The 18,542-nt window shown below is 34.8% G+C and overlaps 1 protein-coding gene across 1 annotated transcript in view; it reads left to right on the top strand.

Moving 5' to 3' along the window:
- GASK1B (golgi associated kinase 1B) overlaps window positions 1-3,465 on the top strand; it is a 43,358-nt gene extending 39,893 nt beyond the window's left edge. The window contains exon 4 of the mRNA XM_063107293.1: window positions 3,258-3,465. Within this exon, the coding sequence (XP_062963363.1) occupies window positions 3,258-3,465 (208 nt within the window). The remainder of the gene's footprint in view (window positions 1-3,257) is intronic.
- Window positions 3,466-18,542: the final 15,077 nt, after the last annotated feature.

Genomic DNA, 18,542 nt, shown 5'->3' with positions numbered 1-18,542 from the left:
AACTATGGCAATTGTAGCTAGATTTCAAGCTCTACTTCATAGCGGTGGAGTCACCCTCCATATACTTCCAACCTTAGTCAGAACTGAGGTTGACTAAGAAATTGTGATAGGTTTGGAGTCTTTAAAGTAGAGGAGTACATTAGTAAAATAGCTAACCAGCCGTGTGAAGCTGACCTCTGGAAAGCATATGAACAAGTCTGAAATTGAGGTTAGAACCTCAGTCTTCCAACTCCGTGTCCAATATATTTCCCTGTAGTAACTTGAGGTGTTTATGCTCTTATTAGTAATACTCTGAAGCATATTTCAATTGTTCTTTCTAAACACTATGACTTATGTAATGTAGATTTTATGTACTTTCAACATTAAAAGCAATACCGTGCCTGTGAGAGTTTTTATGAGTCCCAATTTCATGAGTTTTTACCAGGTCCTGCCCTGTTGATACCTATTCCTAACATCTCTTTGTGGGTTGAAGGTAGAATATGTGACAGATTTTCTCTTTTAGGTGTCTAAGCTGAGGAAATTTTACGTATAAGAAAATTTGCATTTCCGAGACATCACTTACTGAGTAGATGTTACAGGGTCTTCTTAAATCTCTAAATTCCCTCTGAGAATTAAATATGCTTGGAGAATATAGTCCATCTATTTCATACATTCATAAAATATGAATACTCTTATTTATTCTTTCAAAGAAGATTTAACTTTAAACACATTATGAGGGGTAATGGGTTTAAGGTTAAATATTCTTTGAATATATAATTCACACATTGAAAAGCAAAAGTAAAGACTTTGCTAATACCAGATTTATGCATTGAATATTTCTGTTAATCAATGTAATGCAAAGACAGGTAATATTTTTGTTTTTCTGTATGAAAAGGATTAGTCACTAAAGAGATTCATGGATTTAGCAGTTTCGTCTCATACATTCTTCCACAGCTAAACTAGTTGAAGGACCATAGAATTTATAAACCATGGATTATTAATACTTCATAGAGCAAAAATGCTACTTAATTAATACTGTAACCACTAAATAACATAGTACATGTCTTCAAGGAATTCAGAATATTTTATAAGCATCATTTAATTCCACACTTACTAAGGCTTCTTAAGTACGACCAGTTCTGTGGCCTTCGGTCTTTCTGCAGCATCAGAACTACTAGAGCACCTGGGTCCCTTGCATTCATTTACCCTGTGTGCCATCCCCACCATGCTCCATTGAAATTTGGAAAAGGTGCTTAGAAGGCATGAACTTTATGGCAAAGTGTACTTTAAACAAGTATGTGTTCGTGCTGTAGTTTTTAAAGTACAACTGAGTTTATTTAAAAATTACTATTAAACACCAATATTTTACTGTGCTTTCATTATCATTTTAATGAAAGCTGGGACAGTCCAAATTGAGAATTTGGCAAAACATTATTTATGATTTTAAACCAGAACATTTCCTAAATTCTTCAGGTAATGTATATGTTAGAGCCTGGGTTTTATACATCCTAAGTGAAGAGAAGAAAGTGCAATTTCACAAGTGCCCTTCTAAATTGGCCTTAGGTTTTACAGAGAGACATTCATTGTGGAATGCCCTGATTCTAAAACTTTAGTTTTGCTACATTTATTTGAAAACAACTTAATACTTCATTTAAATAAAATGCTCCCAAATCCTCAGAATTCTCAAACTCATTCTATAAGGCCAGCATCACCCTGATACCAAAACCAGACAAAGATACAACAACAACAACAAAAACTAAAGTCCAATATCTCTGATGGACATAGATACAAAAATCCTCAAAAAATATTAGCAAACAGAATACAGCAACACATCAAAAACAGTACACACCATGATCAAGTGGGATTCATCTCAGGGATGTGAGGTTGGTTCAACATAAGCCAGTCAATAAATGTGGTATACCACATCAGCAAAATCAAGGGTAAAAGCCATATCTCAGTAGACACTAAAAGCATTTGACAAAATTCAGTATCCTTTATTATAAAACTAGGTTTAGAAGGAAAGTATCTCAACACAAAAAAAGCCATATATGACATACCCACCATCAATATCATCCCGAACAGGAACAAGACAAGGATGGCCACTCTCACCACTCCTATTTAACATAGTATTGGAAGTACTAACCAGAGCAATTAGGCAAGAGAAAAAAATAAAGGCATCCAGATTGGAAAAGATGAAGTCAGACTGTCCCTGTGTGCAGATGACATGACCCTACAGATAGAAAAACCTGGAGAGTCTACCAAAAAACTCTTAGAGCTGATAAACTATGTCAGTAGTGTTTCAGGATACAAAACCAACACATAAAAATTAGTAACATTTGTACACTCCAACAATATATTTCTATATTCTGCTGGAATAGCAGAAAAAGAAATCAAGAAAGCAAGCCCATTTACAATAGTAATCAAAAAAATGAAATACCTAGGAATCAGTTTAACCAATTAAAGAGGTGAAAGACCTCTACAATAAATACAAATTGCTGCTGAAAGAAGTTAAATGGGACACAGAAGGGTAGAAAGACATCCTCAGTTGGCTAGTTCTTCTTGGACTGGAAGAACCAACACTGTGAAAATGCCCTTACTCCCATATGTGACCTACAGATTCAATGCAATCCACATCAAAATACCAATGACATTCTTCACAGAAGTAGAAAAACAACCCTAACATTCATATTGAAGTATAATCTGAATTAAAGGCAATTCTTTCTTGAATAAGGCATTTTTGAATGATTCATTTCTCAGTTGAGTACATACATTTTGGATTATTTCACATTAAATTCAGTTGTGTACCTCCTACTCAGGAAGAGCACTTTACTGAAATTGTCATCATTTTGCTTCTTGTATTTTCTTCCATAAAAGTCTACTTTGACATTTATGAGGATATTATTCTACTTGACAGATGAAAGAGGTTTCCACGGCAAAATGGAGTTTGAGATTGAGGAAAGTATTTTTTTGCCAGTCTAATAGAATCATTTCTAATTCTCTGCCTCTCTTTGCTTGCATGAAAGGATGCATATAATGATCTTAAGTAAGATTTTAGTATGTCAAGCTCTGAATGTATAGAAAATTCAGTTCACTTGAAACACATTTTTTCTAGTATATTATTACTAGAAGAAGTGTCAGCTTGACAGTGACAAAAATGTGTCTGTTTCAAGATAACATTTGATAGTGTGATTTATGCCAGATTAATGAAGGGCAGAGCAATTGGGTAAGGAGTGATATTTCCATGCAATTACTAAGAATGAAATATTTTATCTTTTCAGGTTTCCCAAATCTGCGGTTTCTGTTTTGAAGAGCCAGCACTTACGGCAGAAACTCCTTCAGTCTCTGTTTCTCGATAAAGTTTACTGGGAAAGTCAAGGAGGTAGACAAGGAATTGAAAAGCTTATCGATGTAATAGAACAGAGAGCCAAAATTCTTATCACCTACATCAATGCACATGGGGCCAAAGTATTACCTATGAATGAATAACAAAAGGATATATTGGCCAGACTGCTGGATATATTTATGCCTGTTTGTTTCTGTTTTCAAATCAAGTACATTGATCTCAAGTCCTTTTAGGAATGAGGCAATGTAGATGAATCTATGAAATCAGTGAATTTGACCAAATGGAGATGACGGGCCTGAGCAACATATGCAGACTTTTAGAAGGTTTTAAAAAACATAATGCTCAAAAAATTTTGTTCATATTTTTCTCTAACTTCATGTGGGTGTCAACATCTGATTACAGAATAGTTCCAGTTATTATTCTAACTAGCCTTTTAAAACATTTGTCATGTTGTTCAGTAGAACAGTATAAACTACTCCATTGTTAAACCATGTTTTATACCATTTTGACTGGTCTGACCAAATAATAACAAGGATGGTTCTTGACTTTTTCTGTTGCTGATTGTTAAAACAGAGCAGTCCCAATACTACCCAGAGGCAACTCTACATTGAAAAACTGAGGCACATAAACTACAAAAGTATCAGAGCCCAGAGTAGATTATAAATGGAAATAGTGGTTTATTTTCAAACTCAGCAGTATATTTTCTATTGTATCTATAAACAGTCATCTGAGCAGTAAGAATCATATTTTCCATTCCTTTTGAGAAATTTATCTTGCTATTAGTGTAGAAACCATGTGCAACCATATGTCTGACAATTTTCATGTTAGGTAGTTTTGCTTTCTCCATTTTGGTCCAATTTATGTCTAGTTGGTTAGATATTAAACAGTTCTAAGGTATGAAGTTATCTATTTGAAAATGTACTTACAGGGTGTTTTTTTATTTTGATGGATGTTATTTTTTAAAATTTTGTCTTCTTTACAAAGGAAATACTACAATTTTTGTATATTTTATTAATAATAGTGGATTTCTTAAAATTTGTTCTTTGTAATTATATTTAATCTGATTTAATTCATATTGCCCAAATACTGAGAATAGGTCCAGATATGGAGTGTGGTTGAATATATTATCTGGCTTATTCCAATATGAGAAATAGGAACATAATAAGTTAAAACCGAGTCTGATCAATTTTCCTCAATGAAAGCACATGACTAGAACTAAAACAGTGAATCTGGACAATATTAAGCTTCCCACCCTCACACATCCTACCCCTTATTTAAAAAAGATGATTTACTGACTTTTTCATTCCCTGAAAGTTTAAAAATGCAATTTAAGGATGTTTATAATACATTCTATCCTGTATTTTCTTAGTTCTGTTATTGCTAAAATGCACCACATTTTCTGTGTTCTGAACAAGGGTAACTCAATAGCATTGTGAATTAGAACTATTAAAGACATTACAATAAAGGCTAGATTTTTTAAAAGAGAGCACACCTAGAGATTTTAATTTATATAAATGTATAGAGCAGAGTATTGGAATAACATGTTAAGTACAAGAGAAGATGGACCAAGGAGAGAGAAATTATTTGATCATCAAATTATAACTTTTCCAGGCTCATATTCAAGTATTGCTTGTAGAGCCCTTATTTGCTGCCCTTGCCCTTGGAAAGTTGATCTTTTGATCAACCTCCTTTTCGATTTTGTCTTTATAGCCTTGAGTGCCTCCCCCTGCTCCCATCAATTCATAGTATTCCTTGGCTCTCCTGAGTCCCCACTTTTATCTGCAGTCTCTGGGCTTTTAAAGACCCTTTTAATCTCTTATAAATCATTCTGTTAATGAAAAATTGGCTTCACAAAAGTTTGGAGACCCTAGTTCAGCAGTGACTGAGCCACTGACTTGAAATAACTCTTTTGGCAAGTTGCCTTACACTTTGTTTTATCAAGGTGGCGTATTTGTATTTTAACTTGCTTTTATGAAATTTATCATCTTAATCCAAATTCGTGATATTGATGGTGGGACTTCCAGGCTCCTTAGGAGGCGTCTTTAATTCTGAGTCTCAAGCTACACTGCTTTTGGGAAGCCTGGTCCTCCCAGGGAGGGTCTGACTTCATTTGTTTGCCTCCAGTTATTCTAAAATTCTTAATATTAGATGAAAGGTCTAGGAACAGGTGTTTATTTTAGTCACCTTTGCTTTTTAACAATGTATTTTGTTTGTAATTAGTGAATAATTCATGGTGGATTATTTTTGAATAATGAATAGCCAAAAGCCAGGCTTTTAATTCTAATAAGTAAAGTTTTTCTTTTCTTTTATTAAAACAATGGGAATACTCTCTGCATTTCAAATGCACTCAGACAATGCTATGGTTTAGTTCACATAAATACACCATGTGGTTTATTGATAACAAGTTTAAAATGCAACAGTTTACCATAGCAGACATGCAAAAGCTTATTCTTGTGTGACTTATTTTCTTTAAGCTGATGGTATGAAAATAAATAAGTATCTTTAAATCTGTAATAAAACATTGGAAATTAAACATGTTTGCTTTCTATTTTGTAGATGGGTTCGTTTTCTTTTTTTGTAGATGAGTCAGTTTTCAGAAGCTAAGTGTAGAGGAATATTTGCTACCTTTATCCGTGAAAACAAAGAAACAATTGAATAGACAAGAGTTTTGTTTGTGTGTGCATATATTTGATATCATCGTTAGTGATGACTACGCTTTTTCTGGGTGTACCTATTACATTGTTTTAGGTGGTATGTAAACTAGTTAACAGATCCGTAAACTATAAAAAAAGGTTTAATTTTTAGTTTCCTTTTCTTTGTGTGGGGTGAGTCTTACGATTATGCTTAAAGTTTTCTTCATAGCATTTATAGTTATTATGTTTATTATGCGTCCAGGGAGATTATCAAAATATAAAATATCTTGGACACCCTCAAAATATTTATAATTTTTGAACTTGTAAAATATCTTGTTTATTCTGTTGTTCCTTTAAATATACTTTACCTATATATAATGAGTAAAACATCTTGATGTATATCCGTTTATACACAATCTTATGAAACTCACACAACCTTATGAAATTCAGCACAGAAAATGGTGAGGCATGTTCTGAATATGCTACTAGTCTGAACATGATATGGAAACTGTACTTGGGTCAAATAAAAATGATAAAGATCTTTTTCTAAAAATTAGATATTGTAATTAAGAGTCAAGAACTTTCATTCATGAAAGAGAATTTGACTTGACTTGTCAGAAAACTTATCTGAAACTTGGAAATAGCCGGAAGTGGTTTTTGGGTGTTCTTTTAGTACAACGCTGGGCTTCATTTTCTACAGAATGGGCTGTTTAATAATGTTGTAAGGCAGAGGTTAACTTGTAGATCTTTTCTCCCATAGAGACGCAAATAATATCTTTCTGGTAGAAAAAGTAACCCTAATGGTTACAATTTATTACCCTGTTGGACAATTACCGGTTTGATATCTAGTCAAGCAATCTTATCCTAATATTGCCTATAAATATTTAGCTTTCAAAATATTCTTTTAAATGGATTTACCAACTTACTGGTTCCCTCATTAATTAATTATTTGATTGAAATCTTTGATGTATATTCATTTTATATTTGCATAGGAATCAGAATTTTATCTTTTTGAAAATTCTGCTATAATAAACTTCTGACCACAGAGTCATACAATTTTATTTGCTTGCGAGTCATGATTTTAAATTTTGAAAATTTTACTTTAACAAACTTACAAAACATAGAGTTATATAATGTTATAACTGAATGGTATCATGAAATCAGCATCTTGTCCAACACCCTCATTCTCTGGATGAAGAAACTGAGGCTTAAGGAGGCAAAGGGCCTTGCCCCAACTTACACAAATGATTGGTCTACTATCTTCAATCTTCGAATTGACTAGATCGATAGAAAACCAAACTTTTTCAGGGATTTCGTTATCTACCAAGATAGAATAAGAAACCTCAACTTTACAAATCCTGAAAATCTTACATAGGCATATTCATATGTAGTAAAAATTTTAGGCCTTTTTTTTTTTTTGTGAACAGAGTTGCATTTTGCAGAGAGCAAAATAAACAAGAAAGCTACTCATTCTATGAAACTTTTCACAATCACATTGCACAGTTGATTGAAAATCCACTATGTGTTATGTTCTGTGCTAGGCAATGCTGATAGATGAATTAATAAATAAACTTTTAATATGTTAACCATCAACTGATACTGTAATTAGGCTTTCAGTTATATCTTTAGTAGCAAAAGATTAGGAACACAATTCTGTTGAGGGATGTCCCAAAATAAGCTCTTAGACTAGAGAGGGGTTTTTGTACATTCAGTAAGAATTTGACCCTACCTGTAATCTACTGTTGACTATTACTGCTCAAAATGACAATCCAGAGTCATTTTGTGGATGGGCAAATAGATCTAATCATCTCAAAATGTCCTGCAGACATCACTGTGTTCCAGTCCAGTGATACAATAGTAGATGCTCATAATGAATACATTGATTAATCAAAATTGTATTAACTTATGTCTGTGTTTTACCTGTGGTTTTAAACCTTTTATGAGCTCTGCATCATTTTTAGAAGCTGCTTAAAAGTACAGCCTGTCTATATAGTTTTGCATATAATTTTAAGGGTCTCTCAGACCCGTGGATACATTTATAGAACACTTCCCTCTCAGGTTCTCCCAGTTTAAGAATGCTTGCTTTCCAGTGTGTTTAGAAAGATGGGAAATTATATTATGTACATTAGAGAGATATTCACCTAATATGTTTTAAAAGTTTTGTTTTAATACAAAGGTTAAAACGAGCCCAGGAAAAAATTATTTCATGAGATACTTCACTCACCAATGAGAGTTGATGGACCATTTACTTTAGCAACACTTAGACATTTTCAGCCCATACCCTCAGTCCCAAATTCACTACCATTTGTGTAATCAACTACAGAATAAAATCCTTTGAGTTTATTTCATTTAATCTTTTAGTTTATTAAAAATTATCAGTTATGTGATTTATTTGTTCCGTTATTCAAGACTCCAGATAGCTACTTTATTTTATTTTTTTTGGCATTTTAGAGTATGAGAGAAGCTAAGTTAAAGTATACTAAAAGTTATTTAGTTTACTGCCAGTGTTTTCTGGGCATTACCATAGCGCTCCCACTTTTTATAAAACTATTTCCTAAACAAATGAATGAACTTTTCCCAGTAAAATTATTTCCTTGACATTTATGCAAAGAACTGTAACCCTTTCTCACTGTTCCTTTGGCTGTTTGAGGAGTTCAGTTCTACAGTCGTTTCACATTTTGCCCCCTTTCCCATTCACACACAGCTGTCTTCTGTCAAAATGTGACATCTTCCCTAATTTTTAAGCTCTTTAGTCCCCTGGGACAAGGCTCTGCTGTAAGAAAGGTCTGACTCAGAAGTGTTGCTGGCAGATTGTTTCACAACCTAAAAATGTGCATGGTATGCGAATGAAGTCACAGAAATCCTTTCTTACAATGTCACTGCGTATGGTTAAATTAGTTCAACATTTTTCTTAGAAAGGTACATTTTTACCTTCATGATTTCAAAGTGTATTGTTTGTTGATAAAAATATATGAACATTTATATGCACATTAAGAAATCCCAATGCATCTTCTTTCTAAAAAATAATCTATTTCTTAACAGTACTTGTCCAGATTTCTAAAGCCTTTAAGACAAAGAGCTAAAAAATAAAGAAAACCTCCCTTGTTTGTCAGTGGCTTTAAATACATGCTGCAAAATAGCTAGCTGTGCTATATTTCAAAAGGCAAACTGGGCTACAGAGAACAGGACCAGTCACTAAATGAGACTGAAACAGCTGTGATTTTGCAAGATGTGCCAACAGTTTCTTTAGCTGCAGGACACCAGACGTTATTTGGTTTCTAAAGTACCCTAGGATATTGGCTTAACATCTGTTTAGGAGAACAAGATATCATGTTCTGTATCCTTGTTTCAGGCCCTCGGGAATATTAAAAATTAAGGTCAATGTTTTTAAAATTTTATTTCGTAGTACTTTTTTGTTTCTAATCAACTATGATCCAAATGTCCTCTCTAACTTTGTGAGAATATATTGTGATTAAACTTGCAAGACTCAGGTCTTTTTAAAAAGAAGGATGAAACAATTTATGGCTTCTCCTAGGAGGGAGTCACTCTTCCTCTCTTTTAGCCAGATAACAAATGACAGTTAAAATATAGGACTTTCCCAATAGTTTTGATGGGTATTGACGCAATGTTATTTGCTGTTAGTATTGTCATTTTCTTTGTCTTACTCTCTTTCTGTGTCATTTCCTTTGCTGGTTGAAACACCAAAAGTATTATCTTAAGTAGACAGAATATGTTAAGTTTAAAGAGGAGTGATGTGGAAACATTCAAACTGGCATATTCCTAATTAAAGACACGAATTCCTACCCAGGCTTTCTCAACCCTAGAACTGGGAGCATTTTGGGCCAGACAATTTCATGTCATTGGCAGCTGTCCTGTGCATTGCAGGATGTTTAGCAGCATCCCTTGCCTCTACCTACTAGATGCCAGTAGTGACAACTGCTACAGTTGTAACAACCAAAAAAGTCTCCAGACATTGCAAAATATTCCCTGGGAGGCGAAATCGTCTTCCAGCTGAGAATCACTGCTTTGGTCCATTGATAAAAAAAGTCCTTTACAAGAAGTAAACTTTCTACTTTTTTTGTTCTTCCAAATTTAGTTTATGGAGATTTTCTCTGTCAAAATTCTTGTATTAGAATTTATTGCCATGTTGCATGACATGAGTAAGCCCTCGGAGGTCTATTTGTTTGGAGAAAGGGATCATGAAAAAGGCCCATGACAGTCAGGAGAAAGAGACATCTTGGGCTCAGAAATAAAATTTGTAGGTGGGGAACGAATCTCGGAGCATATAACAAATTAGGTATCAGGGCTAAAATTTTGGAATGGGTTATGATTGCAGGTAAGAGTGCTTGCAAATCTGTGCCTTACCATCTTCTGTCTCCAGGCCAAGTATCTGTACTTTTTGAAAAGATGCCTGGAATATAAAGAAGTTGTACTCTCATCAGGGCCCCAGCAGCCCTTGTGGAGATTGTTTCCTTTCCAGCAGGAGAGGAGGAGTAGCAAAATGCACCAGAGTAGAATCTTTCAGCTATAAAATAGTTAGCAGCCAATGGGTAGTGAAGAATCATGGTGGTAAATAAAAGGGCAAGGATGGATTATCAGTTAGGGCAGGCTAAGTAACGCTGCAGTAACAAAGTGCCATCAAATCTCAGTGGATCAAAACAGCCTAAGTAGATTTCTCATGGCACGTGTTCATCACACGTTTTCAAGAGGGTTTTGCTCGTTGTTTACATAAACAACAGTCTGGCTGATATAAAATGTGGAGTTCATATTTTTTTCCCTTGGAAGTCTGTAGACATTGTAGTGCTGTCATGTAGCATTGGACATTGTAGATAAGATTTCAGAGGCCAGCCTGCATTTTTTCCTAGTCGAATTTTTAGCTGATTTGCTTTTCCACTTTTGATGCTCATTGAATTCTTTCTTTATTTTTGAATCTTAAAAAATTCTCAGGACATGTCTTAAAGATGGTCATTCTGCACTAAATTTTCCTGGAAGACAATATGGCCTCAACATATTTGTTTTCCTTCACTTCAGGAAGATTTTACAATGTATATTTTAATATAGTTTGGGATCTGTTTGTTCTGTTTTCAGGTAATGAGAAATTTATCATGTGTGTATGGAATCTGCCTCTAAATCAATTGTATCTTTCTTACTTGTTCACTTTTTTGTATTTTTTTTCTTCACAATCTGTACTGTTTTCTCAAGTGTTTTCTTGATATCTCTGACTCTATTTCAGCAGCATCTATTCTACTTCTTAATGCTTCTAATTTGTTTTGGTTTCTCTAATTATTTTATTATCTTCAAGTTTCTTTTTTGCTTTTCCAGCTTAGCTTTTATCTTTCAATGCTTTAAAAACTCTTTCTTGATTTTCCATATTTTTCAACATAATTTTTCAGAGTTTTAAAAAATATTTGAGATTATAGTAAATAGTTTCTGAAACTATTTTTAAAATAGTTATTATTTTATTTTATTTATTTTTTAAATTAAACATATTTTAACACTACCTGTACATATTTGTGGGGTACAGTATGCTGTTTCAATACATGCACGTACTGCACAATGATTCACTCAGAGTAGAGAGCATAGTTTTGGACCCTACTCCTTTCTCACCGCCTCCTCCCATGCCTCTGGTAACCATTATTCTACTCTCTACTTCTGTAAGAACCACTTTTTCGTTTCTCTCCTATTTCTTTTTTTAGATTCCACATATGAGTGATATCATGTGGTATTTGTCTTTTTGTGCCTGACTCTTCTTGTGCATCACATCACTTAATGTGATGGTTTCCAGTTGCATCCATGGTTGATTGGATACCATTTTTTCATGTAGCTGAGTAGCATTCCATTGTGAATATATACCACAGTTTTTATCCATTTGTCCATCGATGGACATTTAGGTTGATTCCATCTCTTGGCTATTGTGAATAGTACTGCAAAAAACATGAGAGTGCAGGTGTCTTTTCGATATAGTGATTTCATTTCCTTTGGGTATATAGCCACTAGTGAGATAGGTGGATTGTAAAGGAGATCTATTTTTAGTTCATACTGTTTTCCACAGTGGCTGTACCAATTTATACTCCCTCAGCAGTGTAAGAGGGTTCCTTTTTCTCCATATCCTCACCAGCATTTATTACTTTTTGTCTTGTTGATAATAGCCAGTCTCACTGGAGTGAGATGATATCTCACTTTGGTTTTAATCTGCAGTTCCCTGATGATTAATGATGTTGAGCATTTTTTTCAAGTGCCTATTGGCCATTTATATGTCTTACTTTTGAGAAATGTCTACTTGGGTCCTTTGCCCATTTCTAAAATTGGGTCATTTGTTTCTTTGCTGTTGAGTTGTTTAAGTTTTTTATGTATTCTGGATATTAGCCACTTGTCTGATTTGTAGTTTGCAAACACTTTCTCCCATTCTGTAGGTTGTCTCTTCACTTTTTGACAGTGTCCCTTGCCATACAGCAGCTTTTTAGTTTGATGTAGTCCCATTTACGTATTTTTGTTTTAGTTTCCTATGCCTTTGTAGTCTTGCTCAAAAAAGCACTGCCCACTCCCATTTCGTGAAATGCTACCCCTTTGTTTTCTTCAAGTAATTTTATAGTTTTACCTCTTAAATTTAGGTCTTTGATCCACTTTGAGTTGATTTTTGTGTATGGTGAGAGACAAGGTTCCAGTTTCAATCTTTTACATATGGATATCCAGTTTTCCCAGCACCATTTGTTGAGGAGGCTGTCCTTTTCCCGTTGTATATTTTTGGCAACTTTGTCAAAAATCAGTTGGCTATAGATGTGTGGGCTTATTTTGGGACTGTCTATGCTATTCCATTGGTAAATTTGTCTGTTTTTATGCTGGTACCATGCTGTTTTGGTTACTATAGCTTAATAGCATGTTTTGAAGTCAAGGAGTGTGATGCCTTCAACTTTGTTGTTCTTGTTTGAGTATAAATTAATTAACATTAAATAGAATTAAAAAAATTATTTCCTCAGTCACACTAGCAAGATTTAAAATACTCAGTAGCCACATATGTTTAATGGATGCTTTATTACCATATCAAATAGCACAGATATAGAACATTTTCATCATTGTAGAAAGTCTGTCTTCCAGTCTTGCTCTAGAGCATGGGTATTGCTATGTATTTTTGCCTGAGATAGAGTGTGTATTTTCTGTGCTCAGCAGCGTCTGCTGTTGCCCTTTTTTCTTCTGCTTTCTCCTACCCCCCACTTACCTACCAGGCAGCATATCTAGGTATCTAGGTTAGAGTTTTGTCCTCAGAATCATAAGACATGGTATCTCTAGAGATGCTAAGTCAGCTCTCCTCCTGTGCTATTTCATGCTGCAGAGCTAGACCTCACAAAAATTCCCACTTGCTTTCATCACTAGTTTTCAAAGGACCAACTAAAGGATGTTTCTAAGTTTCTTAGAACCCTATCACTTACTTCAAAGAAAGCTACACAGGGCTTATTGTCTGGGGGATATGAATGTATTTTTTTTGTCCTCTTCCAAATAGCAGAAATTTTACTATATTTAGCTGATATTTCTCCTAGTCTCTGTTTTTGGTGGTAACCCTTTTGTATTTTATACTAGTTGCGTCCTTCTTTCCCATATTTTCATCCTCTTTATTCATTTCAATGGTTTCCACTAAATAATGTTATGTTTTGTTTTGTTTTTCCTGTCTAGTTTTACTGAGAAGCTATTATAAATTCTTAAGAAAGGCAGCCATGTGATAAAGGTATTTGTTAGAGTTGATGGGAGTGTGCGTTGTGGGAAGGGATAGGGAAGATGTGGATAATTTAGGAAGCTCTAGAAATTACTTAGTCATGAGATAATCAAGGAGTGAGGTAGGATGGGTCTAATTTTGAAGTGTTTTTCTTACATAATTGTGGTCTATTACATATTTTAAGATTGAAAGGGAATTTACTAACCGTTCTGAGAAAAATATCATTGCTATGGGAGACAACTTTAAAAAATATTCTAGAAACATTACGTAAAACAGGCTGCTTAGATATATTTTCTTCAACTGTAGTCACACCAGTAGTCTTCTGTAAAGAAGGTCACCTATGGATATATCATTGAGAAAAATTCAGAAAGACACACATGCACACACATACTCCAACAAATTTAAATAAGGGCTTAGACTGTTTTCTTTTTCTTTTTTCATAAAGAACAGGCTGATTTTTTTTCACAGTTGATTATAACCCTATTATCAAGATTGAGGCTCTGAACTCAGGTTGAGGTGACCCAAACCATGAGATTCAATTCATACCTCAGGATTTTCTGGTGCAAGTAGCTCTCAGCTGGTGATGATTAAAGAATTCACTTGCTAATTTAACTTCTCTAGGGCTTTATTCATTCATTCATTTAAAAATATTTTTTTTCTTTTTAAAATTTTATATGCAAATCTTTTTTTATTTGTTATGAGTATTCATGAGATACAAAGCTCATTGTCACCACTCGTGCCCAAGATGTGACAGCCAGATCCATACTGGCAGCATGCCCATTACCACAAATTGCAATTATACCCCATGTCCCCTGCCCAATTATCTCTGACCACCCTCCCCCCACCCCCTTTCCCTACTCCACTTTGTATCCTTAGGTATGCTTTCTCCCTCTGCAAGTCCAACACACCACTGTGGCCTTTCTTTCCTTCCTTCTTTCTCTCTTAGCTCCCACTTATGAGTGAGGGCATGTGGTATTTATCCCTCTGTGCTTTGCTTATTTCACTCAGTGTAAGTTTCTCCAAGATCTTCCATGCTCTTGCAAATGGGGGAATTTCATTCTTTTTTATGGCAGAGTAGTATTCTTGAGTGCCGACTACGTGCCAGGTGTTGCTTTAGGTCCTGGTATATAGCAGGGAACAAGAAGTGAGCACATTCACCTTTAGCAGCTTCCTTTCTTCAAACCTTTAATCAGGCATAACAGAAATCAGGAGCAAAATTAGCCAAAAATTATTCATACATAAACAAACTATTTTTACATAGAGTTCCCTTCACCTTCTCTTTCTGTTCCTCAAATTTAACTATTTAATAAAGAAACAATAATTTTCAGAGATATTTCTGTATGTAATCAGAATCTCTTGAATAGCATCAAATATCCTTCACAATAGCTCTAGCCAATGCACTTTTTTTTTTGTCAGGAACTGTGTGTGTTGTGCAGTTTGATATTCTGGTCTTTTTCCATTTTATCTTTGGTAGAAAAAACTACCCTATAAATCATGACAAAGACTACAGAAAGAAATAGTTTGTATTTTTGCCAATCTTGGTAGTATACTTTCAAATCAAGGAAATGTTCTAAGATCAATATTTAAATAGCATATTTGGCAAGATGTTCTGTCCTGAATGAAATGGATGTCAGTTTTTGAAGAGGAAGAGTAATGGGAACCAGACAGCAAAGTTTAAAAAGCCATCCTCTGTGAGCCGGCTTCCCTTTGTGGCAACATGATTTCCTTCAAAGATCTTCCACATCCCAGATCTCTATCTTCATTACCAGCAATTCTCTTTTCTTCTCTTGACACTGTTTCTAAGTTCATTGCAAAATTACAGCCTATGTTTAATTTTTTTCTAGAAGCCTCTTCAATGCAGTTTCTATTTATTGGAGCAACTTTTCTGCCATGTCTGGCCATTTCATCTTTGTAAAATCTCTGGTGCTTCTTTCCCTTTTTCACTAAGGCTGATTTCTCCCCTCTTCACTGGGACACAGAGATACATTCTTTAATATTCTGACCATTATCAAGTTTCCTCCACTTCCCTTATGCACTTTTTTTTTTTTATCTGTATTGTTGCTCTTGAGCAGATCCACAGCTTTGTTCCTACTTCCTAGGCAAATGACGCCTTGCCTTGACTGAATATCTTCACCAACCTTTTTCCTGTCTTATCTTTGAACTCTGTAAAAGTTTCTTATATAAGTATTGGATGCCATTAAATCATCTAAAAGAGCAAGGGGGCAGATAACGGACAGAATGACACAACTGGAAACCTGGTCAGGTTATTTGGGCTCCTCTGGTATACGTTTTCCATTTGCACTTTGGAAATGATTGCATATGAGTGCTAGAGTGTTGTGACATGAAAAAAACATGGCAGATGTCCTACCTTAATAAAGACAGCTACTAGTATCAGGTTCTTACTCTGAGGGAGGTATGGTACGATGCACTTCAAAAATATTATCTACTTTATTCCTCACAAGTTTATCTGATAAGAGAAAAAAAATGGAAGCATGGAGAAGTTAATAATTTGCCCAAGATCAAACAGCCAGGGAGTAACCAAACTGATTTGTATTCAAATACAAGTCTGCTTGACTTCAGCGCTTATACCTATGATAATTAGGCCATACAACCTTCCCAAGCCTGTCCAGTGCTCTCTCCACTTTGTTGCAGTGGTCTTCCTGAAAGAATTGCTATTTCTTATACACAGTGAGATAAATTGCAGAAACCACAGCCAGGTGTTTAAGTAGAAAAACTGACTAATAGACATCTGATAGAGCTCACAGCATAAGCCTGCAATATCTCTAGCATGTCTGGCTCTACTCAAGTATGGGAGATGGTGATCCTGAAGGTTCCCCAGTATCAGTACCTAATATGTAAAAGAGTTACCATGTTCAGCCATGTGCTTGGGCTTCATGATTTATAGAAGACAAAGAGAAGCTTCCACTCTCAATTGCAATCCCAATCCATTTGTCGTGATGCTGAGTTACACAGAACTAGGAGGCATGTGAAATAAATACCTCTTTCTGTTCCAAGCCTCAATGAGCATTTTTCTTGATGCATTTGGATTCCTCGGGTAGGAAAATCACAATGTAAAGCCATTCTTTACATTTGATGTAGTGAGTTGGAACAAAGGACTGTAAGACTGCTATGGTGTGAAAGCTGGCAAAGTTCACAGAACAAAGGAGGGCAAAGCCCCCTTAAAATCACAGCATTCCACTTCATTTTACTTTGTGTTGCTATGTTGAAAATTGAATTTGCTAGTTTGCAAGTAGATATAATGGCCATTAGAGCTTTGGCCAACTGATTAGTTAGTGTGTTTTAAAGCAAGAGATTGGAAAAAACAAAGAACAGATTTAAACTCATATAAAATCAGCTTTGTACAGGGAAAGAATTCTTATTTTCATTAGAGTCATATATAAAAAAGCTTATTTTCATGACCAAAAAGTGATATTTTATAAAACTTGGTACCCATTGCTTTTATTGGAACACTTTTTTGTAGTCTTGTTACCAATTGTAGGAGTGACAACACATTTAAAAATAAGACTAAGTTTCCAGTATATATTCAGCAACCCAATATCTATTCAGTTCGCTTGTATAAAGTTTTGCAACTTTTATATTGAGCATTGAGATAGATTGAGAGGTAAAAATATGAGTATCTGTCTATACAGCCAAGCACAGATTTTTAAGAATACTGGGATTCCTCATGCTACTCTCTCATAAAGATGATGCATGAAGCAGCATCAAGTCTTGTGGCCAAGGGGATATCTGAGAGTATGACACACAAAATAATATGAAATTCATAACTTCAGCTCAGTTTTCTTTGGAAGGATGAGGTTCTCTTTTAGAATACCATATTCTTTCTTATAAAGCTGAGTCTATCAAATTCATTTCACTGCCATAACATAGAAGTGAGGGGGAAAAGCCATTCCCAAAGAACTGGTTAGCATAAAAGCCATTTTAAAAGAAGGTATTGTTGGAAAACAAAGCCCCACAAATTTTATGAAGACATGCATTTGTATGGTAATTGATTTATTTTTTTTAATGTATTCCTCAATCTCATTCCGAAAAAGACTTGAAGCACTTAGTTTCCACCTAGGAGTAGCAAAATAGTTAAGCTATAAAACATACTAATAACGAACACTTAAAACCTTTATTTTAAACAATGGAAAAGAAAGAGACTAAGAAATAAAGTGATTATTCCGAAGAAGTTTCATGAGAGTATAGAGTAAGTATACTTCTCCATATCCTGGAGGTGGAGGGGTTACTACACCTGGGAATAGCCATGAGGCCTGAATTTTAATACTTATGCATGGAATGCACGAGGCAAAGATTCAGAACTCTTTATGAAAAACTTCTTTAATAAAGTCTGAACCAGAGATATTTGAAGCTTCAGTGAAAGGTGGTCACTAAATATCTGCCCACTGACCCAGCACTTGATGAGGAAGCTCACATATTTGTCTAGTGTCTGGGGAACGACTCCAAGCAATCAAAAGCCTGAACCAATGTCCTATTTTTGTTCAGAGTCCAGATTTTCCGTACTTGACAAGGCCAAAATCTCCCAGCCGAGATAGTAATAAGGAAGCTGCTTCCTCTGATAGTCTGGGGATGCATGGCAGAAATAATGCAAAATTTCTCTGGAGGGCCATTCTCACTACCAGTGGGCATGGGAGACAGCAGCAGCAAACAAGCCCCTCTGCAATAAGGGCAAAATTAAAAATTAAAATACAAAAAACTCATTTGCCATGAACCACAGTTTAGAGACACAACAAATAGGAGAATTATTACTCTTACCTTTGAACAATAACCTGAAGCAGACTATAATGGTAATGTGGAAAATTATTAAAAATATGAAAAGCAATTAATACATAACAGAAAAACGAGAGACTACGAACAAAAT

The sequence above is a fragment of the Cynocephalus volans genome, chromosome 9, assembly GCF_027409185.1.
Source record: "Cynocephalus volans isolate mCynVol1 chromosome 9, mCynVol1.pri, whole genome shotgun sequence".
Lineage (NCBI taxonomy): Eukaryota > Metazoa > Chordata > Mammalia > Dermoptera > Cynocephalidae > Cynocephalus > Cynocephalus volans.
Note: the sequence above shows the minus strand (reverse complement) of the source record. Positions and strands in the feature narration are given on the sequence as shown.